We start from the raw sequence: 27,146 nt of genomic DNA, 5'->3' as shown, positions 1-27,146 counted from the left end.
GTAATTATGTATTTCTGCCAGCAGGTGGCATCTGTTTATTTCACTTGGCATGCTGCTGATATATCTGGACATGATGATGGGTGTTAGAATAATTTGTGTCTTACGTCATCAGAGTTCTTTTCTTCCTCAGTACAAACTGTGACATTGGTTTAGCCAAGAACCTTTGTTCCTTGTCAACGTGAAAAACATGAACTAATTTCTTCTGCAGTGACAGCTGAAAAAAATGATCTGTAAAGTTAGTCTGGACATTTAGATGTCAGCACACATCTGTGCTTTTCCATTTAGACAACAGTCTGACTAAGTGCTGTGTCATCATGCATGCAATTCGTTTTCTTTAATACACCCCACCAGTTCTTCCAGTGGACCTCTAGAGAGCAATGGTGAGCTAGCAACACACTGACACCTTCTATGGGTGAGGCTGAGCTCAGACAGGAGAAAGAGGAAGTTCTTTATTATTGGCCAGCCTATTCATGTATAGAAATATTTTCATGGCTTGCTGCACACACAACACCTGCAGCAGGTGCTGTGTAAAGCTGAGGCTAAACAAACATTTGGCAGTCCTTCGTAATCCTCCGACAATGATGAGAACAATACACTGGATCTGAGCTGGAACAAGGCCACCATGTGACTTCTCCCATTTCTAATATAATTTAATGTGTGCTGAGGGTTGAAGGAGGGGGTGACTGCTTGTCTTTTTGCCAGCAAGGTATTGTGGGTAAGCAAGCCCAGAGACTGCTGATCAATCACAGGCAAGGGAGCTGTGATGTTAGGTTGCTAGGCAACAGGCAGGGAGAAGCAGAGAGCAGCAAAGCACTGGAGGGGGCTGCTGGGTGGGGGTTGTCTCAGCTCTTCACCTCTTCTTCCTGTGGGTCCCAGCACAAGATTCTCCTTCTTAAACACGTTTGTGTGGATCTTGTAGTCAGTAGTACTTGATTCTGCACAATGTGGGGAAGACACTGCTGTGTGGTTGGGAATCACTATGCAAGCAATTCACAACAAAAGAGAGGCTATTCATACGCCAGAGATTTCAAGTGTTGGATCTGGATTAAGTCTGAATTAAAGCTACAGCTTTGGGGATTTAGACTGCATAAAAACTAGAAAATAAAAGCTTTACCCTAATTAATTTATTTGTTACTTTTAGCTAAGGGTTTAGAGTAACTATCCAAAAAAAAAATACAAATGAACTGGCAAAAAGCAACAAACTATCCATCAATGTAAGGGATGAATAGAACACATCGATGAAGGAAGCCTATTGATATGAAAGAAGTGAATGACATCAACTTCTTAATTTTTATAAACTAGCAGTAACCCAGGCTTTCTGAACGTCTCTCAAAGTTCTTCTTTGGGTATCTGCTGCTTTTTCACTGTGCAGTCCTTGTATCTGCCCCTCTTCAGAGAAAGCCCTTTTCTTTGCTATGCCACTTAACACTGACCTATGAATAATAGGTTCAAGGTGTGAACCAGTATTGTGTCTCCGCATAACTGACAAACCAATTTTAGGCACTTTGTTAAAGTTAATAGCAGCCTGTCATGAAAAACATGTAATTTGTTCCAGTTTCTTTAGATGAATCTACAAAAGAAATGCCAGAGATATCACAGTTTTGCACACATAAAATAGATTTTTGTTTGTACCAACAAGGTGATTCTCGAAGAGCTATTTGGCAGAACATTTGGCATAAATTGGAATGGTGTGTGATCCTGATAAAAACTGGGGAAAATGGACAAGTGGAGGACAAAAGAAAAAGTGGAAGGCCTAAAAAAACAACAACTATCTACTATACGAGTATCTAATAGTATCTGAAAGACGTGTCTTAAGTGAACAGGAGCCCAGAGAAGCCTAAGAGAATTCAACCTGTGCTGATGAATAAAGGTTGTCAAACTAAATAACCCTTCAAGCTCATTATAATGGTACAAACTTGCTTACTTATTTCAAAAAATTACTATTTTACAAACTAAATATAAAGAAATGAGTGGTGGCACACTACCATTGCACAATACTGTATTTAATAAGTGCTTTCTAAAATGTGAACTGCTATGAGAATATTTTCGGGAGTCCCAGTTTTCTACATTCAACACAGATTACTTAAGCTGAAAACAGACCATCACCTCAGCAGCAAAGTCTCTATTTAAGCCTATTAAAAAGGTTGAGCCACTTAACTCTTTCCATCTTCATTCTAGCCTCCAAATGAATGCGTCGTGCATGCAAAATATGCTTCCCAAAACAGGTTTTATTTTGGAAATCTAGGTGTTTACTTTTTTAGTTGCCACATCTTTGGTTATAACAAAAAAAAGTCACTTGTCACATTTTGCAAATCGATACAGTCAGGTGTAACATGTACTTGAATCACATGAATGATCCTATTAACCTGTAAAGCAATCATACTTCAGGTTCAGATCACAGATCAAAGAGCTGATGTCACACACAAATGAACAAACTTTTAGACCCTGAAAGAAAAGGCAAGGAATGAAGTGGAGAAAATGAACAAGCATTTACAAAAAATATGTCCTTTATTCTTTTGGCCTTGAAATTATATTACCATATGAGCGGACAGTAGTCACTTCTTGCATGCAGTTCACTAAAACACTACAAGCGCAATGAAAGATGGCTACTGATTGCTTCATGGTTTGTATCTACAGATATGGGGACCATACATGTGTTTCATCATGTGTTACAGTCATAGACAATAAAAAAGATGGACATAGCTTCCTGGTCAGAAAAAACGAAGCCAATGTGGAAGTGCCTAAAAACCTGCATTCTATCTGAAGGCCACCAGATGATGATAGCTGTGGTTGCAAAAAACACTTCCTGTCCTATGAAGGGGCTCTTTCTTGAGCTCTGTAAACACTTTGCCGCTGAGTTCATTATCTTAGTCGCTCGATTTGGGTAAATAAAAATGAATTAATTTGCAAAACTTGCTCATACCTTGTTCCAAAAAACCTCATCGGTTAAATTGTCAAAAGTCAGTAGCCAATGAGCAAGCAGTTTCACAGTCAGACCCACCCCTTTGTCATCACATCCAATTTCTTGCAACCAAGACTGCAACAGTGAAAACGTTCATCTCAAAGCTTGAAATCACAACTTTGGAAACAGTTGAGTTGATGTCACAGTAGTTACGTCCATCTTTTATATTGTCAAAGGTTACAGTGCAAAATGAAAAAAAAAACTCTTCTAGAAAAATGTAAGTCAACATCAAAGACTGGAAAAATGCACTCATATCTACAGTGAAAATGTTATTTATAATCGATAGAATATAAGCAACCTGCAGACCCTAATGCACACAGACACACTCGCTCACATAAAGAGATAGATGCCTACATTCACGCAGTCCCTTTCTTACATAGATATACACATACAAATATACAGACACACTCGCCCTTTGTCTCGCACACACAAATGTGACCGTCACACGTGGTATTACATAGCAGTGGGGATAAAAAGTGCTTCATCTTATACATCAAATGTGTGATGCATACTGTGAGCCCAAATATCTATAATATTTACAAACCAAACCACTACATTAAATCACACGCTCATTTAAACATGAATGGCATACAAACATCTGTGATATTATATCCAACCCTTAATGTGATATATTGTAATGTTCTAGCTTGACAGCAGTTAGAAAGATCTTTTCAGAATATTTCATTATGTAAGGAGTTCTGGGAGGAAGTGGGAAGGAGGATAAAGGGAGGACGACAAACGTATTGGAAAGACACTGCGCTGTGAGACAGTGGGTGAACGAGCAGGTTTGAGTGTTATTCTCAAAGACATGTTTTGGGAAATGTGCTTATTTGCTTCACTGCCAGAGCCAGTGAGAAGATTATTACCACTCTTATATCTGTACATTAGCCAAATGTAACGCTTGAAGCTAATTAGCTTATTTAAACCATGGAAGGTTGTTAGGGGGATTTGTAGTCTTTATTATGGAAGGCCAGTGCAGACCATAAGAGAGCAGAGGAAGAGGCGGAGCAAATGGCCTGGGGCAGATTCAAACCCGAGTCTCTACATTAGCATTTTGGAGATAAATTATCAGAATTTCAGGAGCGGGACCACGCCTCCAAACGCGCCCCTTTCGGGTCTTATCTATTTATGACTCCCCAGTTCTACAAGCTGTTCCTTCTCGTTTTTGTGCCCCACCCTTTTTTCCAATTCTTTCACTTCTTCACATGGGGATCATGGGGCCTGGGAGCTGCCGCCAGTCCCCATCTAGGCCTTCCCCAAACCGCAGCTCAATTCTTAATTAAGCCATTCGCCTTTACCTACTAAAAACGCTGCCAAACCTAAAATGAGGATGTGGGCCCAGCTAGTGAAACGACATATGGGGTTGAACCAGCATCTCAACGTGTAAGTAGGAATAGGTGTGCAGATAGGAACTAACAGGTGTAGAGAATCAAGGAAAAGGGATAAAACCAGGACTTAACTTTATCATTTACTAATAAAGTCATGTTATGGAGAGGTAAAAACAAAAACTAATGAACTGTGCTTAACTTAGCATGAAGACTAATCAGGGAGGTCATCAATGCCCAGTAACACTTTATATGAAGAGGTTTGCACAAAACTAAGATGACACCCATCGTGAACACGAGGGTATGGATGGTTTCAACTGTAGTCATTTAGAATATTTTTAATCCTAACCTGACACTGACATTATACCAGAAGCCTTTAACATTATCCAACATGAACCATTATAAAAACTATATTATAGTATTCGTCATAAAAAAAGGGGGTTAAAAAAAAGCTAATTAGCTTTATGTGCTAACATAAACTGTCATATTTGATTGGGTTTGGCATTGGCAGCTGTGTAACCATTCATAATTGTGTCAATATATTTCCTTGACTTCCAGTGGTAAACTGGAGGTCAAGGAACTGGACTGCCCATTAAACCCTAGTAATCCAATGTCTTGGACAAAAGACACCTAAAACAATGTTAATGTTGCATTAAAATAATATACGACCAAATAAAACAAATAATTTTCTGTGTTCCCAACCAGTGTCATTTCATTATTATTACAGCGCCAATCCAAGACTAATGCACACCACCTCGAATACAGTTGTACCCAAAATGCCGATTAGCACAAACTAGACAGGCACACTTGTTTAAACCACAGCAGTCATAACCTCATGAGTGAGAATAACTGATGGTGTCTGCATCATCATCTGGAACCTTTTTGCAGTGGCTGTGCTCTGGCTTGATGGGACTATAGTTAAATTTACCAATAAAGACTTTATCAATTCCATAAGTGAATTTGTGTAGCCCGAGTCTGACCTTCATGCTCAGTTCAGCTAACAATCCTTTAGCTTGATACTAAACAGACAGAAATGGGAGTGGTAGCAATTTTGTCATCAAACTCTCTATAAAAGAGCGATCAAGAGTGTTTCCCAAAGAACAAGTTTCCTTTAATTCGTCTCATTCCTTTGCTTGCATACATTCAGCTTCTCTGTATTTGGAGACGCAATTTCTACTGAAACAAGTACAATACAGATTTCAACAATCAGTCATAGTACATCAGTGAATGCAATGCATTTGTTCATTGCACTTAAGTGGCGTGTTCGTTATTTCAGCTTTGTATACTGTATGAACCAAGAGCATTCTGGCATTGACCCTGCACTGTACGAGTTTCAGGTGGTTGTTGTATTTTCCAGCATTGACTTAGTCTGCCCTTGGTGATTTTACAACATTGAAAGCAGTGGACACATTCTCACGATAATGAAACAAAACAAAGTAGAAAACATTCTTTCGCATTAAAAAACGAAACCTTGCAACTCAAAAAGGAAAATTCACAGAAGAATGTGGAGTAATTGTTAAGTGATACAGCGATTGTTAAATTCAAGACACTGGATTTATAGTAGTAGCAGCAGCACTAGCTACAGAAAACTTAACAGTACACTCAAGTGTGTCAGTAACAACAACCAATAGGAAAATCACAAGCATTTTGCAGAGAGGCTGTTCTGTTTCCCACTCAAACTCTGGCAGTGTCTGCTGGATAGTTTGTTTTCGTATTCCCCCATATATTGACATAACCACATTCCCATTCGATGCCTACGTGGCACAGACTCCTCATGTTGGAACAATCAACACAAATGTGAATCTATATATCCCCTATATATATATATAAGCTTTAAACAAAGTTCCCTCATGTCTCCAATGCATTCTTTTTTTGTTCCTTTTTAAGAAGTCTATTTCTTTCGGTCTTTCAAGTCTTTTGCTTTATTTTCTCTTTCCCTATTTTCTTTTTCGTATTTGTCCTTATCTGACTTTGTCACACTGTTATATGATGGCGGGGAGGCTGTGGAGGGGGTCATGTCCATTTTCTCTGACGTGGAGTTCTCATTGAACTTGCTGATGACCATCACATCCTTGTCAGGGTCGTGGATGCCCTCCTTCAACTGCTCCTTGTAGAGGGCTGAGGCCTTCTTCATGGCCAGGCGGATCATGTAGCGCCGGAAGGCTCTCTGGATGATTATGGCAGACATTTCCTCCTGTTTGCGGCGCAAGGTGGTGGTGATGGGCTCGTAAGACACCTTAGAGGGGTTGGAGGCCATAAAGCGGTCCTCCATCTGTCCGCGCAACATGTCCATTTCACCGCCTTCACCCAAAACTCTTTTAGTGAAGGCAAACAGAATGTCGAGGCAGTGGATGCGCTCACCGCTCACCATGGGCAGGTCCATGGAGATGAGCTGAATCATGTTAGGCTTGGGTATGCGTAGAGGTGGATCCAGAGCATCTGCAAAGTCAGAGAGTTTGCTGTACTCCACAAACTGCGTAGCATCAGGATCAAAGCGCTCCCACACTTCATAGAACATCTCAAAGTCATCCTCGCTCAATGGCTCGGCGCTTTCCTCGGTGGCCACACTAAAGTTTTCCAGGATGACAGCAATGTACATGTTGACCACAATGAGAAAGCAGATGATGATGTAGCTGACAAAGAAGAAGATGCCTACTGATGGATTGCCGCAATTGCCTTTGTAGGAGTTGCCTGGGTGCTCCAGCTGGCTCTCACAGTCAGGCTCCCTCTTGTTAAGTATGGGTGCCAGCAGGCCATCCCACCCAGCTGAGGTGGTAATCTGAAACAAACAGATCATACTGTTCCCAAAGGTCTCGAAATTGAACATGTCATCGATTCCTGCCTCCCGCTTGACATAAGCAAAGTTGGACATGCCAAAAATGGCATAGATAAACATAACAAGAAAGAGGAGGAGGCCAATGTTGAACAGGGCAGGGAGTGACATCATCAAGGCAAAGAGAAGCGTCCGGATGCCCTTGGCACCTTTGATAAGGCGGAGGATTCGGCCTATCCTGGCCAATCGGATCACTCGGAACAGTGTTGGGGACACAAAGTACTTCTCGATAACTTCAGATAAAAACATGCCTGCAAAGGAAAAAGAAGCCCCCTTAGATTTTTTTGTGTTGATGTATTTTTAATTTTTTTAAATACCATCAAATGAAAAGAACTTTAAGACATCTCCTTACCTACAATCGAAAGGATCACCACCACAAAGTCAAAAATATTCCAGCCAATGGTGAAGTAATAGTGACGCAGTGAAATCATCTTGAGCACACACTCCCCAGTGAAGAGCACAATGAAGACCAGATTAATCCAGTACAGGATTCGGTCCATCTCTTTCGTCTGGTCATCCGTCTCTACCATCATGGTCACCATGTTAAGGCAGATGAGGATCATGATCACGATGTCAAAGGCCTGCTTTGTGATGAAGTCGAAGACGCAGCCTTGAAATGCATTCTGAAAGAAGAAGAGAGACAAGGAATGAAAACAAATGAGTCATTTCACTCTGCTTGCAGTTGATTAGAAAGACCTAGGAGTCCGAGTCTCACTGTTGGTCGAGGTATAGGTTTCTGCGGCTTCTTGGACCCCAGCTTCTTCATGGCGTTGTAGTATTTCTTCTGCTCTTCAGTCATGAAGATGTCCTGACCTCCCAAGTAAAGAGAGCAAAACAAAACTTGGTTATAACCACATACTTTGATTTTCAGTTTTTTTTTTTTTAAACCAGCATTCTAGTTGTTATTATTTTGGAAATTTAGCTAATTTGTGTTTTGTTTAATGATTATATTATATTTATACATTTCCTTGTTTATTGTTGCGATTCCATTTGCTGTTACATTTTGTACATCATTTAGCCTAAAGGCTTTAAATTTCAGCCAAAAAAGGACTACACTCCATTAATCAAAGATATAAATTTCCCTCTCGGCATCATACACACTATACACATCCCACTCTCATTGCTGCTCAGTGATTGCATACATATCTCAGGGGGTGGCTGGTGTCAACATGGAACAACCATCTGTGTGATGCTTTGGGGCCACTGTACCACACCAGCCGATAACATGTCTCAGTCAGTCAAATCAGACCAGCCATCATGCAGAAACAGTCAATGTAGACCCATCCCCTCCCCGTCCTCGCCATCATAAATCTCTCGGGTGTTGTCAGTTCTACTTGTTAGTCTGTGTGGCTCAATAGAGGGCACATTTCCACACTGCATGTGCTACGACACTGCTCGTGTATAAACAAGCAGCTTTAGATGACCATTATTTTGTAGCTCACTGCTTTCTTTAACACAGCTATGGGTCTAACTTAGCTATATTTGCCCTGCTTTGTACTAGAGATGGCACGATACCACTTTTTTATGTCCGATACCGATACCGATATCATAAATTTGGATATCTGCCGATACCGATATGAATCCGATATTGTGTTTTTAATCAATAAAACTGTTTTTTAAAATATCTTGCTGCATTTTGTATAAGTTCATACTCAAGTTTAAATAAACAACAACACTAAAGCTATTCTGTTATACCTGTGTGTAAAAAATACACTGCACCCAAAATATTTCATAGTTTCCCTGTTCAATCTAATAAACCTTACCTAACTTAAAACCTAACTTAAACCTACTCCATCCTCCCTATTCTGGTATTTTAAAGAGTACTTAGCAGAAATATTAAGCAACCTAACTAATAGGGTTGCAAACTCCCAACAAAAAAAAAAAATAGGAACCACCCACCCTCCACCTCATGATGCTTAATCGATGTAATCAACTTTAATTTGATGCAGGGTGAAAAAAAATGCACAGAAACAAATTATTTTTCAAGAATAATTAAATACATTCAACATCTTTCTTCAACAGAATTGCAGAATTCACAGACGGTACCTTCCCAAAGGAAAAAGTACTATAGCTTACTAGGGTATATAGACTTAAGAGTTACTATATACAGTAATGGACTTCTATACATTTTACATCAGATTAAAACTTTGGGTGTAAGATTCAGATAATTATTTATTAAAAGCTACATATTTTAAATGAGAATAAGAAAGAAAAGTATGTCTTTGTTCCCCCTTTTCCCTGTTCATGCCCTATCGGCCCCCCTGGCTGCACTTTGCTAGATCCGCCCCTGCACAGTTACCAGCCGTCAGCTACGTAGAAAAGGATCCTGGTGTAGAAAGTAATATTAAATAAATTCTAACAACAGCTTATCAAGCTTAAACGTGCTGCTGTTGTTCAGCCGCTGGTTTCCTCTTTCTGGCGCGAAGTGGGCCAAAAACAAAGAAGAGAGACAGACTCGCAACAGAAAAGCCGATCAGCTGATCATTAAGCAGTTTCACGATTGAAGTAGCGGCAGGAAGGTGAGGGAGAGAGAGAGGCAGTCGCTCCATATATCGGTTGTTAAGCTTAACATGGGAACGCTTTACAAACATTCAGAGATGAACTTACACACTTGCTTTACTTCTCTCTGGGATAACTTCCTCGGAGATGAAATGCTGGTTTGGTAGCGAGGCTACAAACACACAGCCGCTCTATCACATGAGGCATACTGCTGCAACATGCTACGGTTATGAGCCGAGTTACGCCGTGTTGCAAGTTTTGTGAGATGCTTTTTTGATATTTAATGGATCAATTACATTTTTTATTTTTCGCCGATATCCGATCCAGTAATTTAGGTCAGTATCGGACCGATACCGATACGTAATATCGGATCGGTCCATCTCTACTTTGTACCCAGGCTGCGTGTGCTCTCTGCACAGTCTGGCACAGGACTGCTTCCTACTAGTGTTCCAATTTCAAGAGAAGCAACACTGCAATGCACTACCAAAGCTATTTGTGTCAACATTAATAAAAATAGGTGGCATTGTGGCTCAAGAGAGACATGCTCTTCTGTTATATTTTATCCATGATTTCGTGTTTTCTAAGAAATATTACTGCAGGGATATATAAGTGAGTTATCTAAGAAATCTCTATATCTGCCTTAATTGAAAATGTAGCCCATATAATTTGATCCACAAATAAACCCCACATTAGCATTTTTAACATTTACTCAAGAAAAATGAGACACAGAACAAAGGCGGCAGCTTGCTCAGCTCAACAACAACATATTTAACAAGTCTGTTTTTCATTGCTGCTGTAACACAAGACGTTTAATAAACCCAGAAACCAAATAAAGAATCCATCATTTTATTTTTGCACAGACATGTCTAGATGTATAATATCTAGACAACATAACACAGCTGTATGCGCCTATCAAATTCGATAAATCTGCAGAAACATCCCCATTTTTGACTTTAAAAAAAATGTTATCCACCTCTTAAAGTGATTTAAAAAGTGATTTTCCACTGAACACATTTTTGGTGTTTTGAGCAAACTATAGTTTTACATTTACGCAAAAACAGAGGAGCTACATGTCCAAAATCTGCTTGTAATTAATAAGTGGAAGGAATTGTCCCTGGTGACTAAACAGTGTGAAGATTTCACTGCAGATTTCCAAGACAAATTAGCTAGCTAGCTGCAATTAGGAATCCTAACAAGTCATTGGAAAAAAATGGTTACTCTCTTAAGTTGATAGAGTGTCCTTTGATGTGTGAGATGGCCTTATTTTGTGAACAGTGTTAAGATCTAGCCTAAGTTACAATAAATAAAGTTAATACCTTACAAATAATATAACTTAAAATGCCCGAACTGAAAATAAGTCTGTTTACATTAGCTGACAGAAACTATTAGTAAATATAACTTTTAAATAAAGATGTAACTTATCTTTTTCTTCTGCTGATTGAAGTTGTCGATGATGACACCAATGAAAAGGTTGAGTGTGAAGAAGGAGCCAAAGATGATGAAGATGACGAAATAGAGGTACATGTACAAGTTTACTTCGTAATCAGGCTGTTCTTCCAACTAGAAAAGCAAGAAAGAGCAAATTTAAAGTTATACCAGCTACCATAAAAATTTAATATACAAAGATATGATGAAAATATTAAAAATAGATTATATTAAAATATAAAAGCAAGGACTTTTCACTGTGTGGAAGCAAACCTACAACTCTGTTAAACATCTACTTACATTACGAGAGTCCACAGCTGCATACATGATGTCCATCCAACCCTTAAATGTTGCCTAAAAGCAGGTAACAGAAGAAACGGTATTTTAGCAGGAGATGGGCAGTTTCTCTATGAGACTTGGACAGGACTGTAGAAGTCCTTAACCCATCATCAGGACTTGTAGGTGCTCTTTTAAGCACTGCCAAAACCTTACAAAATGACCACAAAATGACCTCCAGTAGAAACAATCAAAAATAGACTTCATGAGGGTGGCTTTAGGGTTTGACATCTTCTAGTGGGCCATGTGCTCACTCTGTTTGGTACCGGAGCTCAAGTGGCACCTAAGTGCACTGGCAAAGATGAAAACCAGCACAAAGAGATTTTATAGGGATGCCGCAGTGATTCTACTTTAGAAACATGAACATGTTTGCATGACAGCAAACAGCTTCTGCCTGTAAACAGTTTCAGCAGCCTGACTGCTTGTACATTTGTTACCTGTTGAAGTTTGCACTCTTATCCTTTTATGTAATAAAAATAAAAGTAACATTTATAACCATGCTGTAGACTGCGCCACTGTTTTCCTCTTCTGGCACACAAACTGAAACCAGCTGACTGTAGTGCAAGTGGAACTGATAAGTGGAATCGATAGGCAAGCAGAGTAATAAGTCCAAGGAATGGAACTACAAGGTTAGCACAATTATTTTTCATTATACTCTCATACTCTCAGTCCTTCTCTCTTTATACATGGAAGGACAGGCTGTGTGCTCTCTTTGCTTTAGGATTTTGAACATATCCGTGCGTGTAGGTCATCAAATTGAGACATACCACCAAATACAAATGACCTAATCCTATTTTGACTAAGTGGTCCTGTCAAACCTCTCACCTAACCCCAAATGGTTCTGAGTTAGAGCGTGCTGGTCAGATGGTGGCTTCGTGTTTGAGTTTACATGTTTTACTTTTCCTGCTTGTTTTTTTTTCCGCAATTTGAACAGAGTAAAAACTCCCAATCCATACGAATAAGCGGATATAGCTTACAGATGGATGGCGCCAACTGCAAGATTAAAGCTAAAGACAGACCCAAATCACAAAATAGAACTGTAGAAGTCAGACAGTTTCGGCATAAATGATTCCAAATACATATGTATACTTTGACATTTCTGCTCTTTTCTTCTTAATGCCAATTGCAAGCTAAACTCACCACTTGCAACAGAGCCAGATAGCCGGCTCCCACATTGTCAAAGTTGATTTTAACATTCTTCCAGCGGGCACTGTCATTCAAGCTCAGGCAGTCAGACTTGTTGTTGACGACTTCGATAGGGAAGGGCTCATCCGTGGTGGCATTGACGCAGTGGTAGTACTTGCCCGCAAACAGGTTGACACCCATGATGCTGAAGATGAGCCAAAATATGAGGCAGACCAGCAGCACATTCATGATGGAGGGGATGGCTCCCAGCAATGCATTCACCACAACCTGAGGATGTTGAAACACACAGTCTGACTCAGAACTCTCCGTTTTCTCAAATCAAAGTCTGTGCTAAAGCATTGTAACAGGCCATTACAATTATCTTATCACTTAGCTGTCATAAGCACATGTGGTCAACTGACTGGATTGAGCCAAAAAGTTTATGCTCAGAATAAATACCAAGAATGAATCAAAGGTTAACAGTGAAGCTGTTTTACTCAGAGCTGTATTTAATATATAATATCTGCACACATAAAGCTCTTAACACCATACATATCTACTTAACAACATGACAGTTGGAAAGAAGAAGGTGGATAGGTGAAAAAGCTACCATTTGAAAGGTAAAAAAGCAAAACAGAAAAAAACCTTAGAGAGGCGGGATGAAGTCACAACATTTTGTTTGACTGTAAATGAAAAAAAGACACACAACAAAGAAAAAAATTACAGGTCAAAGGCACCACACAAGCAATGCCAGAAAACAATGCCTGAGAACAGCTATATACAGCAATCCATTAACACAATGTGAAGAAAGTCATGCAGAGAGAACAATTACAGTGTCGAACTGTAAGGAAATGATACATTTACAGAAGTTGTAAAAGCATGCAGTCTTACAGGCAGGCCCCCTAAAAAGCTAAAACCTTCTTATAATACCTCTGTAAAAAGATGTATCAAGTAACATTAAAATATTAAAATGCGAAAGTAAAAAAAATACGGGGGTATTTTCCCATCAGCATATCTAAAAGCATATCTAAAAACACACTGAGAATGTCTATACAGCTTCAGAGATACAGAGAACAAAAAGAATGTGATAAGAATTCACCTTTTTAAGGAAAATAAAGACGTAGGCTGAAAGTTCAAATGAGCATTTTTACATACCGTTTGCAAAATAAAACTATTTACATTACATTGCCCAGAGTTAGATGACAGCAATGATATCGCTACCAAAAGTCTTTGTAAGTCTTAGTCATACTGTTTTTCTTAATGGAGGATTATCTGTGGAATGAAACTGCGTGCTCACTGGCTAATGATCTGACAAGTCATTAATCAGTGAGCACATGCTCAGAACCTATCTACTGTACAATATAAAGCGCCGTGAGGCGACTTTTGTTGTGATTTGGCGCTATATAAATAAATTGAATTGAATTGAACCTGGTGGCTGTAGTCCTGGAGGTAGAGCTTCCTGTTAAAAGGGAGTTTTTCCTTCCCACTGTCGCCAAAGTGCTTGCTCATAGGGGGTCATATGATTGTTGGGTTTTTCTCTGTATGTATTATGGTGAGGGTCTACCCGACAATACAATGCACCTTGAGGCAACTGTTGTTGTGATTTGGCGTTGTATGAATAAGTTTGAATTGAAAATTGAATTAAATTGAGCAGGTCATCTACTAATCAGAAAGTTGGTGGTTCGATCTCTGGCTGCTTTTTTAAATTTAGAGCAGGTCATCATTTTTGCATGACACAGCCAGGAGTCAGGTTGCAGTTAGGTATTTATATATTTTTAGGTTCTCAGACAAATCAAGCCAGAATTCACGGCCTAAATTTTCTTTATAAAAGTAGAGACTTCTTAGTCTTCTTAGTAGAAACAACATGAAGCAACAATAGAGGAAAGCTCAGCTTGGGGTCATGACATACCCCTGTACTCAGTGGTAGAAAGTTTGAAAGTAGCCAATCCAAGAGCATTATTCATCTCTGGCAGACGCAGTCCAACATTCCAGAATCATAACATTTTACCGCCCGCAGCTCTCCCACGTATTTCACGCATATTTAGGGTTTAAACTATAAAAATAGGGATTTATATGCATGTCAAAAATGTGTGTTTTTAACAATTTGCGGGTGCTCAAGGCGGATAACCCTCCAAATTATGGGCGTCGACTGTACTAACTAACAAGAGAGTGGTATTTTTTCCCTTAACTATTGGTACATAAGCAGATAAAAGCAGATAAAACTGAATTCCATCATATTTTCCAATTTAACTGAATATCTGAAACCTAGACATTTGAAGCATATGGAAGATGTAATTGGTTGGTGAGAGAACTGATTTCAATTCTTTTTTTTTTCCAGCTTGCCCACAAACAGTATTCCTGCTGTTCTTACCCTCATGCCCTCAAACCGAGACAGGGCCCTCAGGGGCCGTAGAGCTCGCAGTGTCCTCAGAGATTTGATGGCGCTAAGCTCAGAGTAGCCCAGAGCATTTGCTACCAGGCTGACCAAGGACACCTGAGAGGAGATAATATCAGATAAGCAGAGTGAAGGGTGAGAAATGAAAGAATTTCACTTGCTCTGTACCATAATGAGTGTTAGAAAAACAAACAATTTCAAGTAAAGAAATGACAGAACAATAAGTTAACTAAAATGATGTCAGCATGGCTGTTATTAAAGTAAATTTTCTTTCTTGTCAAATGTTTAATGAGCTGGCTTAGGTTATCATAAAGAATGGAGGGAAGAAGATTCAGCTGACTTTGCTAACTTAAGTCTTGGTGTGGGCCATGGTAGCGGTCTGTTCCAGTTACCAGTCCATATGCTAAGTTAAGGTACTTTCTGGTTCTATCGTCTCATTGTACACCAGATTAGAGGCTTAATTTTAATAAGAGCGAACACTGAATATACTTACGTCTACAATTAAGAAGTCCAGCCAGCACCAGGCATTGGTGAAGTACTTGACAAAGCCATATGCCACCCACTTTAACAGCATTTCAAGGATGAAGACGTAAGTGAAGACCTTGTCTGCGTACTCTAGCACGGTTTTGATGGTCCGCCGCTGCTCGATGTAAATGTCCTCAAACGCCTGTGCAGCATGGAATATTTTATAGAAACTTTAGATAGAAATAGTGAAGTTTGAAATAAGTGATTCATCAAAGATCTATTCAGAACGTTAACAGGTACAGTAACTGCTTAGAGAACTGAAGCTGTCCTAAATGTGGTGCTTTCAGACTGTGAAATAAAAACAGAAAGTATATAAAAACAAGCCAAACGAGTGCTGTGAAGAACAAACTCTGCTCATAAGAAAGACCCAAGCAGTGTTTATCAAGACGTCTAACACCCACTCACCAGTGCTCCACTGCTCAGCAGAATCATGAATATGATGAAGGATTCAAACCAGTTGTGCTCTACTATGATAAAGCAGGTCTTCCTGAGTGTCCACCAGCTCTTAAACTTGTCTCCCTCCTCACTGATCTGGCAGCACTGGAACCTGCGCACACAGCCTGCAGGCACAGAGAAAACAGAATGAGAAATGAAACCCAGGTATCAAAACTCCATGGTGAATCAACACATAAACACGGCCCCACTGGATGACATATTGTGGGACTGCTTTCTGTTATCCAGATAAGTTATATGAATACAAACTGCATGCCTTAATATGGTAAAGGTTGTTGCTAACATTTTAGCCAACAAAATCCCAGAATAAACAGAATTTTCACTGCTGTTACAATAATTGAGTCTTTTGTTGTTATTTCACATAACACAGCTTCTGTCCTGTTCTCTCATGACTTCTTGAAGTTTTATTGTGATCAGAGTCAACCCTCCCCCCACACACAGTCATATATAACCCAGACTGTTTTTATTGAAGAATTTTCATATTCTGTGATTGACTGCAATAAGTTGTTGTGACCAAATGGTTGCCCAGAGGTTGAGGGTGTTGTATTCTGAATTTCTGGGTGCTACTTTGATTGCAAAGCTGTTGCTCAGATTAGCTGGTGAGAGGCAACCAATTTCCAAACATTTAGGTCTGACTCGGACCGTCTGGATTCACTTTCACACAGATTGGTAAACATTTACAAATGATTGCGGTTTAATTTATGAACACAGATTGCCAACACACCGAGATCAATCTGAGTCAGTTTGTGCCAATAAGTCCATATTATTGGCACAGTAAGTCGTTGGAGTAGTCCATCCAACTCAAATAGTTGTCAACGGGTTGTATACCTATACGAAAGCAAGGTTGCAGAGCACTTATGTCACCTCACAGTTTAACAGCAATCGCTATCCTGTAGCAACTACATCATTATTTGTGAAGGAATTTTGAGAATTCTATTTCAGATCTATGAGGTTCTGGCTGGACTCTGAATCTAAGTAGTGAATGGGAATTTTTATGTATGCAGATGGCAACAGCAAACTTAGAAGATGCCGTTTAGTAGTTGGGACCAAAGAAGAGCTTTGATGTAATCACTTTTTGATCTAACTGAATGCGTTAACAAAATTACCCACAACAAATCAGTCAGCTTTTTTTGTTTGAGGGGTTTTATTTTGTAAATAACCTTAAAGTGACTGGAATAAACATCCAAACATCCAGAAATGTCCTAATGTCGTTAATTACTGATTTCAATCATTTTTTATGCAAAAACTGATAAACCAACCAAGCTTACTGCTCTAGATCTGTGAGCCATGCTTCACTGCAAACTATTAAAGTGTAGTGATTAAAATCAAAGTCAAATGTTAAGCATGCCTGTTTAGCTCACAACCTGAGTAGGCAACCAGATGCCACAAGGCTGAATGCAGTGGCCCAGGGTTGGTTCTGACCCAAGGTCCTTTGCTGTACGTCTTCTCCCACAAACTCTCAGCTTTCCTGCCTCTCTTCTATGCTATCTAATGAACATGCAAAAGCTTAAAAACAAAATTAAAAAAACAAATCAAAAGAGCCCACAAAACTTTCCAGCAGCATACAAAATCTACTGAAAGTTAAAATATGATTGCTCACTGAAAGGGTGTTAATATTCTATTTGACATATTAGTAACATAGAATAGTATTAAAATAAAATTATACATTTTCTTTGTTGTTATTCAATTCGGGGTCTTATGCTTTCATCTGCTGCTATGTTTTACGCACACATGTAATGCAACTCATAATATCTTGCTTACATCTGTTATATGCATATTCATGATTGTGCTGGAGGTGGCTCCAGTAGTGGTTTACACACCTAACAAGCAAAATATCTCTGCCTCGATCCCAGGAGGAGACACAAATCCCCTGGGGTTGCGTCAGGAAGGCCATCCGACATAAAAATCTCCCAAATTAAATATGCGGAGCTACCCGCTGTAGTGACCCCTTTATGAACAGCAGAGGAGCTGAAAGTAGCTTTAATGGTACTAAAGGTATGTCAGATAAAATGTCAGGTTACATTACAAAACAACAGAACCCCACAGACCACATTTTTATCTGTTCCACTGAGCATTTGAATTCACTGTCACTCAGTTGTTAGTCAGACAGACCTGTGCTAAGCACAAGCAGTTAATGCAATTTACTCCAAGTCTTGAAATGTGCTCTGGAAGTGTTTTGTCTCCCCATCTTCCTCGTTCTGGTCCACGTTCCCACTTTCCATCATCATCCCTGCCTATCACCCTTGCATCCCACTTACCCTCTGTAAAGCAGGCTTCTGGGTCCAGTGACTCCTCTGGTTCCAGCTCCACTGAATCAACCCCATCTCCGGGGGGGCGGATATCGACTGTGCTCCCCTCCGATGAGCTCAGTGGCTGGGGCTCTGCGTCGAGCTTCTGCATGGACGAGGAAGGACACGAGAGGACAAAGTCACACTACAATGCATCACACTGTGGTCCCTTGGTTATAGGAGCCAACCTTCTGAGCTGGTTATCATTGTGATTCTCCAGTCACATGTACCCCAGTGCCACGATTGTATACCATAGTGTGAGGACTAGGCACTGTAATAGCTCACAGAGTTGGGCTCTTTAAAGTCATTGTATCATCATCATCACATGCAGCATCGATCAAATGTACCTACAGGCTTAGGAATTAGATTTATCTGATGGCTCAAATCAGATTACGTGGCATGGGGAAGTTGGCGTTATGGAAATGCACTGTGGGTACGTTTGATGTGACCTCAGTTCGAGGAATAGTTCATGCAGTATTCCAGTGCATTATCAATCCAAGCCTGAAATAGTACCAAGCAGAACGTGTGCTCCAGTGTTTTCATGTCCACTGAAACTGACTCTAAATGAATTTGTTAAAGATATTTATCCCATTTATTTTCTAAAAATTATGATCTGAAATTCTTTTCCCACCCTCAATCCTAGAATCCACCCCCAGAACTGCCGTTGAAAATTTTCCTCAGTGACATGAAAACACCATTTATTTCCATTCCTTGAAAGCAGTGTACAAGCTCCTTCTGTTTGTGTTGAAGTAGACGGAGAACCACATTAGCTTACCAGCAAAAACCAGTACTGTGCACTGTTTATAAGACAGCATGTGGTCTGGCAGGTATTTTTTGGGTTCCCATTTGTAAAACATCCGGAATTAGCATCCACGCATACCCAGAAACATCCAGAACTAAGATTTTTGTCCTCCACCTCAACCTTCTCTCTGCCCTCCTTACCGTGAATTATGTACACTGCTAACACTTTTCTGAAACCCTCACATGCAGTGATGTCCATTACAAAATCATCTGCATATAGTGAGACTTTTTGGGTGACGCAAGGCTTCCTGTCTGTTTTCTTTGGGCAGAGATGGTGTTATGTTTCCTCATGTCGGTCTGACAGTGCAGCAGCCCTGATTGCCGTGGGACCCAGCTAATACGGCATGGGAATGATGGAAGCATGCTGCTTGCAAGTGTTTTCTGGAAGGGTGGTTTCCTCCCACTCTATTTCTCACCTTTAATAAGAGACCCATGTTACCTCTTCTGGATGTCAACTACATACGAGGCTTTTAGTCTTAACCTAACATATTTTTATCAGGATAATAACTGGTAGACTTAATCATCAGGTGATGAAATATTTGCAGTGTAACAAAAGTCGATAACACAGGGACAGAAGCGCCAACAACAGAGGTGGCTTCTTAAGCATGTATGGGCCAATTTCATATATAAAGCATTTGTCCTCATTTACATAACTCTGATTCAGTATAACCAGCCATGTGTTACCTGTTTTACCACCCTGCAAAAGTCATCATTTACACATCAGCATTTCTTTATTTTCTTCTCGGAAAGAATTCTGTTAAGAATCTTTCATCATTCCACTATTATTCAAGTAAGACACAAAAACAAGTTTTTCATGTATGTATGCATGGGCTATGAACCAGACAAATGAATTTTGTCCAGCTAAAGCAAAATTCATTCCCCCATTTCATCTTTTTCCCCCTTACTCCTCTTCATTCTCCTCTTCCTCTCTTCCTTCATTCTCAAGCTCGGAGTGTTTGATGCCAATCAAGTCCCAAAACCAAGTCAAAAACCAAGCAATGAAATCAAAAGCAAACGTCATGTTAGATGAGTTTATCTATCAATGGAAAAAGAGGTGGTGTTGCTCATTCTTAATGGTTTGGAACTGCAATACAGCCTGATGCTCAGAGATAAATTATGAAAGGGGCGGGTGGGGTGGGGGGGTTACAGAAGGACTCAGAGATTACAGCAGTGAGTGTCCTGCTGTTTGGGAAAGGGAGGGTATAAAGCAAAGAAGGAGGGGTAGGGTGGGGTAGGGGAACGGAGGGCAGACCAGGCAAAGAACGAAAATGGGCAATCCATTGAAGGTATGACAAAAAAGTGTGTTGTTTGTCTGTAAATGGCATAGGCAGTCCTCATGGTTAGTGCTATGGTACAATAAAGAGGTCTTACAATTCTCCTCTCACTGAAAACCTTGAGAGCGCCTGTGACACCGCTGCAATAACAAACGGGGGGTTAAACAAAGTAAGTCATACACACCAAAAGCTAACATACAACCTCAAATCTGTTTTCACTGGTCAGCCCACAACACACAACAGGGGGACCACTTATCCTCAGACAATATGACTTTAGCTGTCCCAAATACACATTTCCTAACAGCAATGCAAAAACAGTGGGTTGACACGTTTCACACAACACATATGCAATAAGAACATCCACCAACTCCTCACCTGTGTAGCTCCTAATGTTTAAATTGATGTTTACTATAATTTGAGTTTATGACAACACAGTATCTTTTGCTGCATGAATATAATGGCTCACCAACCCCTCGATACAGGGTTTAAAGATCACCATTGCCTGATTCATATATGGATGATGAGGTGCCATGGACATAATATAGTGGACATAGACATAAATAGTCTTCTGGGTTGTTTTGAATCACAGATAATTGGCAAAACACCCACAGTAACAGGTTGACATCACCAGGGAGCACAGTCTCAGTGCTCTCTCAGCCTGGCAAAGCTTAAGAGCAAATGTAGCTGCTGCTCTACTAGAATAGGCAATGAATTAGAGAAAAAAAACATGTCTTAAGGGTGAGGTAACTCGTTTTGTTTAAACATTTGATTCACGTCCGGACGCACGCTCACAGAGCAACATCTCTACGTTTCTAATAATACGGCTGCTTCATTAAGTCTTTCTCCACACAGGCACACATATGTCCCCTAAAGAAAACAAGAAATTAAGCAAGTCTACATGAAATACTACAGAGACACACAGCCTTATGTATATGGTCAAAGTTAAACTGTTTCATTGGTCGAAATGCAAATTTGAGTCATTATTTGTAACGCTGTATCTTATTCTACTGCCAAGAGCTGCAGGTCTGACTAAAAACTCGAGCAGATTCCCTCAGCAACACAGCATGATGCATGTACAAATGAGTCAGCAGGTGGGTTATTTTCAAACTGCTTGACTGTCTGAAAATTTTCTCAAAAGGCAATCTCTTGACTTGTTCATAGACTGATTGACTTCTATTGGGTGTTAAGTTTACACATAAAGGAGCTAATCAAATACAAAAGCTGTGTCATTCAAGAGATTTCTGTTAATCTGACATACGTCAGTCACTTCATTTTTCATCTTACCTCTTTGCTGCCCTCCACGTCAGATGAGTCGCTACTGAAATCTTCTGTGTTTAGGTTCTCAAAGTCTGACTCGCCCACAGCAATAGGCACCGTGACTGTCAGACTGGGGTTATGAATAAATGACATGTAGTCACAGTCCTCAACTGGGTATTTTCCCGTACTGTCCCCTCCTACACTGACCCCAACCACCAGCCCTCCTGGTCGTCCGTTGCCCTCCCTCATGTACACCCCACTGGGGTCTTTGGTGATTTCCACTGTTGTGTGATTGGAAATGCAGTTGCCCTTGCCATTGCTGTGCAGTTCATCCAGGGGTTTGCTTTCCTCAGCTAGACCAGAGCCCTTTCCGCCTCTGCCAAAGCACAAGCTCTGGAGGAACTGCCGCATTGAGTTTTTGACAAATGCGATGCCCCGCTGGATCCTGCCCACAGCAATTTGCAGGTTGTTCATCTCGCTGTCCTCATCGGTTGCTGCCAGGTTGTCGGCACTGAATGAACTCAGTAGGAGAGCCAGGAAGAGATTTAGAACCTAGGAAAGAGTCATGGCAGGAAAACATAAAAACTCTATTTTATACAGATTTAACTCTTTGCCCTATGAAGTCGACATTTGGTAAAAACTCTACAGCTACGTACACCCCAGAAATGATTTGCAGCAACCTGGCGACTAGATACCATAGAAAGCGAATGATGTTTAGAGGTAAACTTCCTAAAAAGAAACTTGCTCAAGTTACAAGCGAGCACCTGAAGCAACGACCAATTAGAGTGAAGAATACAGCTAACTGATATATGACCTGGTAGTAAAAATGTTAGCTCACCTAGGCAACTGGAGCATAAAATGTCCACAAGCAACCAGATTCATCAGATTCAACAACATGTGCCGCGAGCAGATCATGTCCAGTGTGTACGTAGCTTAATGGCTGCCCAAAGGTGAAAAACTTAAAAGAAAATATTGAGCCCATACCACCAGGTTTCCAATGACCATGACCATCATGAAGACGATAAGACACATAGTCTGTCCTGCCACCTCCATGCAGTCCCACATGGTCTCTATCCACTCTCCGCACAGCACCCGGAACACGATAAGGAAGGAGTGGAAGAAATCGTGCATGTGCCAGCGGGGCAACGTGCAGTCCTCTGAAATCTTACACACACACTCCTTGTAGTTTTTGCCAAACAGCTGCATGCCCACCACAGCGAAGATGAACACGATGATGGCCAGCACCAGAGTCAAATTTCCCAGAGCACCCACAGAGTTACCGATGATCTTGATGAGCATGTTCAAAGTGGGCCAAGACTTGGCTAGTTTGAAGACTCTCAGCTGTTTGAGGAAAAGAAATGACTGTGTCAAATCTTCTGAACTCAGATGCCTGTCTAGGATTACGGAATATATTTAGGAATTTAAAATAGTTTTGTCATATATATATATATATATATATATATATATATATATATATATATATATATATATACACACACATATACACACACATATACACACACATATATATACACATATATATACACACATATATATACACATATACACACACATATATATACACATATATATATATATATATATATACATATATATATATATATATATATATATATATATATATATATATATGCAGGGAGTGCAGAATTATTAGGCAAGTTGTATTTTGAGGAATAATTTAATTATTGAACAACAACCATGTTCTCAATGAACCCAAAAACTCATTAATATCAAAGCTGAATGTTTTTGGAAGTAGTTTTTAGTTTGTTTTTAGTTTCAGCTATTTTAGGGGATATCTGTGTGTGCAGGTAACTATTACTGTGCATAATTATTAGGCAACTTAACAAAAACAAATATATACCCATTTCAATTATTTATTTTTACCAGTGAAACCAATATAACATCTCCACATTCACAAATATACAGAGAGTACAGAATTATTAGGCAAATGAGTATTTTGTCCACATCGTCCTCTTCATGCATGTTGTCTTACTCCAAGCTGTATAGGCTCGAAAGCCTACTACCAATTAAGCATATTAGGTGACGTGCATCTCTGTAATGAGAAGGGTGTGGTCTAATGACATCAACACCCTATATCAGGTGTGCATAATTATTAGGCAACTTCCTTTCCTTTGGCAAAATGGGTCAAAAGAAGGACTTGACAGGCTCAGAAAAGTCAAAAATAGTGAGATATCTTGCAGAGGATGCAGCAGTCTTAAAATTTAACGCTTCTGAAGCGTGATCGTCAAACAATCAAGCGTTTCATTCAAAATAGTCAACAGGGTCGCAAGAAGCGTGTGGAAAAACCAAGGCGCAAAATAACTGCCCATGAACTGAGAAAAGTCAAGCGTGCAGCTGCCAAGATGCCACTTGCCACCAGTTTGGCCATATTTCAGAGCTGCAACATCACTGGAGTGCCCAAAAGCACAAGGTGTGCAATACTCAGAGACATGGCCAAGGTAAGAAAGGCTGAAAGACGACCACCACTGAACAAGACACACAAGCTGAAACGTCAAGACTGGGCCAAGAAATATCTCAAGACTGATTTTTCTAAGGTTTTATGGACTGATGAAATGAGAGTGAGTCTTGATGGGCCAGATGGATGGGCCCGTGGCTGGATTGGTAAAGGGCAGAGAGCTCCAGTCCGACTCAGACGCCAGCAAGGTGGAGGTGGAGTACTGGTTTGGGCTGGTATCATCAAAGATGAGCTTGTGGGGCCTTTTCGGGTTGAGGATGGAGTCAAGCTCAACTCCCAGTCCTACTGCCAGTTTCTGGAAGACACCTTCTTCAAGCAGTGGTACAGGAAGAAGTCTGCATCCTTCAAAGAAAACATGATTTTCATGCAGGACAATGCTCCATCACACGCGTCCAAGTACTCCACAGCGTGGCTGGCAAGAAAGGGTATAAAAGAAGAAAACTAATGACATGGCCTCCTTGTTCACCTGATCTGAACCCCATTGAGAACCTGTGGTCCATCATCAAATGTGAGATTTACAAGGAGGGAAAACAGTACACCTCTCTGAACAGTGTCTGGGAGGCTGTGGTTGCTGCTGCACGCAATGTTGATGGTGAACAGATCAAAACACTGACAGAATCCATGGATGGCAGGCTTTTGAGTGTCCTTGCAAAGAAAGGTGGCTATATTGGTCGCTGATTTGTTTTTGTTTTGTTTTTGAATGTCAGAAATGTATATTTGTGAATGTGGAGATGTTATATTGGTTTCACTGGTAAAAATAAATAATTGAAATGGGTATATATTTGTTTTGTTGTTGTTGCCTAATAATTATGCACAGTAATAGTCACCTGCACACACAGATATCCCCTAAAATAGCTAAAACTAAAAACAAACTAAAAACTACTTCCAAAAACATTCAGCTTTGATATTAATGAGTTTTTTGGGTTCATTGAGAACATGGTTGTTGTTCAATAATAAAATTATTCCTCAAAAATACAACTTGCCTAATAATTCTGCACTCCCTGTAGAAGTGTGTTGGTAGCAATGGTAAGGAACAACTGTTCTCCACTTCCAGATTGCATGATGGTACTTACAGTTTCACCATAGCTCGGAGAATAAAATGACAAGTATTTTTATTTTATTTTAAGACAGTGTCTTGGGCAACCACAGCAATCTGCTCGCAGCCAAAGCATTCACAAGAAGGTCTTTAGAGCAACATCCAATTTGCAGCAGATTTCACCTGGTGACAGCCAGCAATGACTTGCCAACTGGCTAGGAATGCACATTTGTAGTGACCGTGGGTTATGAGAAGTCACCAACCAGTATCTTAGCCTGTGTGTCTGAGGCCCTGAGACATGCAGTGTTCTCAGTTTGTCAGAGATATCCGCTGCTTTCTTAGTGAAAATCCTCAGCTCAATATGAAGTCTGAAAACCAATGGGTGGCCACTGTCTCACTCATTTTGAGTGAGGCAAGTTGTTTTTGTGCTTCTAATTACGTCTTGTCTTTTGCCACATATTAGATGAACAGATTTGTTTTTTTAATAACTTTAATAATCTACTGAAACTACAATCCAAAAACAAGCATGTTAAGCTAAGTGGTCATTTGAAATTTCAGTGGGAATGGATGTGAGGCAGACATAGCACTTAAAGTGCATTAAATTAAGTGATGTGTTAATGGGTGAATGCGATTTGTAAACCACTGAGTGGTCGGTCAAGTCCATTACCCTACTTGTTGTCTCTCTTTACAACTAGCAAAAGTCAAAAAGCTACAGGGAGATCTCACTTTACACCAAAGACAATAGTAACTTTCAGTGATGCCTTTCATGTGCTGTTATTACATCATTCCCTCATTATTAAAGAGAATTTTATTGAAACATCTTGTTGTTATTGGAGGCATTCTGAACCCAGCGTATCTGTCAGTGATCTTACCAATCTGAAGGACCTGAGTACAGACAGCCCTTCAACGTTAGCCAAGCCAAGCTCCATCAGGCTGAGACTAACAATAATGCCATCAAAGATGTTCCAGCCCTCCTGGAAGTAATAGTAGGGATCCAGAGCGATAATCTTAAAGCACATCTCTGCTGTGAAGATGCCCGTAAACACCTAACAATGGGGAATAAAAGCAGTTTTAAATCAATCTAGATTATAAAAGACGACTCACAATGACAATGGTTCTGGTTTTGTCAAGTCTAAGTGAAACACAATGAATACTTGCCAGGTTTCCCACAGAGAGGACATTATCAAATTCTTTCGTCATGGGGTAATGCTCCATGGCCATGAAAAGTGTGTTGAGGACTATGCAAATTGTGATTGCTAGATCCACAAATGGATCCATGACCACCATGCTGACAATCTCTTTGATTTTCAGCCATGCAGGACAACAATCCCAGATCAGGCAGGTGTTGGCAAATCTATACCAGCAAGGAGGGCATTTTTGTCTCGACTCTTCAAGTTCTGGAGTGCAATAAAAACAATTTCATGAGTTTTAATGGGTTCAGAATGCAGTTTGTTTTATTTCTCTGGATTTACAAATGTGTGTGACCTGACCTTCCATGGTGTTGGTGAGGATACTGGCCACACTCATGGCTCTCTGTCGGCCACCTGGTTCATTTAAATAATCCATAGATGGCTGGTGGAAACCCGACCGCCGTTTCTTAAGCTCAGTATCTGTAGTTGTCCCCTATAAAAAAATACAATTAAAAAAACACAATTCAGTGGAAACTAAATGATCGATACCTTTCCAGAGAAGAAGATAAAAAGAAAGGCCAAGTCAATCAGATTCTGCATCAAACCTGATTCTCACTGTTCAGTGGGCCTACATGACATGGCCTGATCCACTCTACCTACCATTTTGGGTTGGGGAGGGTACACTGTGAGGCTGCACCTCTGTGTCTTATTACTATCACTGAAATACACGTTGCCATTTAATGCAGCAGAACTGTTTTGCAAAAAAAAATTACTTTTTTTGAAGTTATTACAACTTAGATTTCTACTATGTAGCTTAACAGCACAAAATCTGTATAATCAAAATATTTAAAGAACATTGATTAAGAGTCATAATCCTACACAGCACTATATACGTATTATTGATCACAACTATTGATCTGCTGATGTGCATCTTCCTCTTTAAAGTTTCAGTTATTGATGATTTTAATTACTGATTTTAATTACT

General features: G+C 40.0%; 1 protein-coding gene across 2 annotated transcripts in view; it reads right to left on the bottom strand.

Moving 5' to 3' along the window:
* Positions 1-2,250: 2,250 nt before the first annotated feature.
* The window catches only part of scn1lab (sodium channel, voltage-gated, type I like, alpha b), a 43,129-nt gene continuing 18,233 nt past the window's right edge, over positions 2,251-27,146 (bottom strand). For both annotated transcript variants that reach the window (XM_039607179.1, XM_039607180.1), the window contains 15 exons: positions 26,522-26,654; positions 26,190-26,428; positions 25,904-26,077; positions 22,483-22,839; positions 21,526-22,050; positions 18,137-18,272; positions 15,831-15,985; positions 15,394-15,567; positions 14,877-14,999; positions 12,521-12,793; positions 11,345-11,398; positions 11,042-11,179; positions 7,836-7,940; positions 7,473-7,743; positions 2,251-7,371 (listed from right to left, as the gene is read on the bottom strand). In XM_039607179.1, coding sequence (XP_039463113.1) covers positions 6,179-7,371; positions 7,473-7,743; positions 7,836-7,940; positions 11,042-11,179; positions 11,345-11,398; positions 12,521-12,793; positions 14,877-14,999; positions 15,394-15,567; positions 15,831-15,985; positions 18,137-18,272; positions 21,526-22,050; positions 22,483-22,839; positions 25,904-26,077; positions 26,190-26,428; positions 26,522-26,654 — 4,050 coding nt within the window. In that variant the 3' untranslated portion in view covers positions 2,251-6,178. The remainder of the gene's footprint in view (positions 7,372-7,472; positions 7,744-7,835; positions 7,941-11,041; positions 11,180-11,344; positions 11,399-12,520; positions 12,794-14,876; positions 15,000-15,393; positions 15,568-15,830; positions 15,986-18,136; positions 18,273-21,525; positions 22,051-22,482; positions 22,840-25,903; positions 26,078-26,189; positions 26,429-26,521; positions 26,655-27,146) is intronic.

The sequence above is a fragment of the Oreochromis aureus genome, linkage group 23 (assembly GCF_013358895.1).
Source record: "Oreochromis aureus strain Israel breed Guangdong linkage group 23, ZZ_aureus, whole genome shotgun sequence".
NCBI classification, from domain to species: Eukaryota; Metazoa; Chordata; class Actinopteri; order Cichliformes; family Cichlidae; genus Oreochromis; species Oreochromis aureus.
The sequence above is the reverse complement of the archived record's forward strand: the minus strand, read 5'-3'. Positions and strand labels throughout refer to the sequence as shown.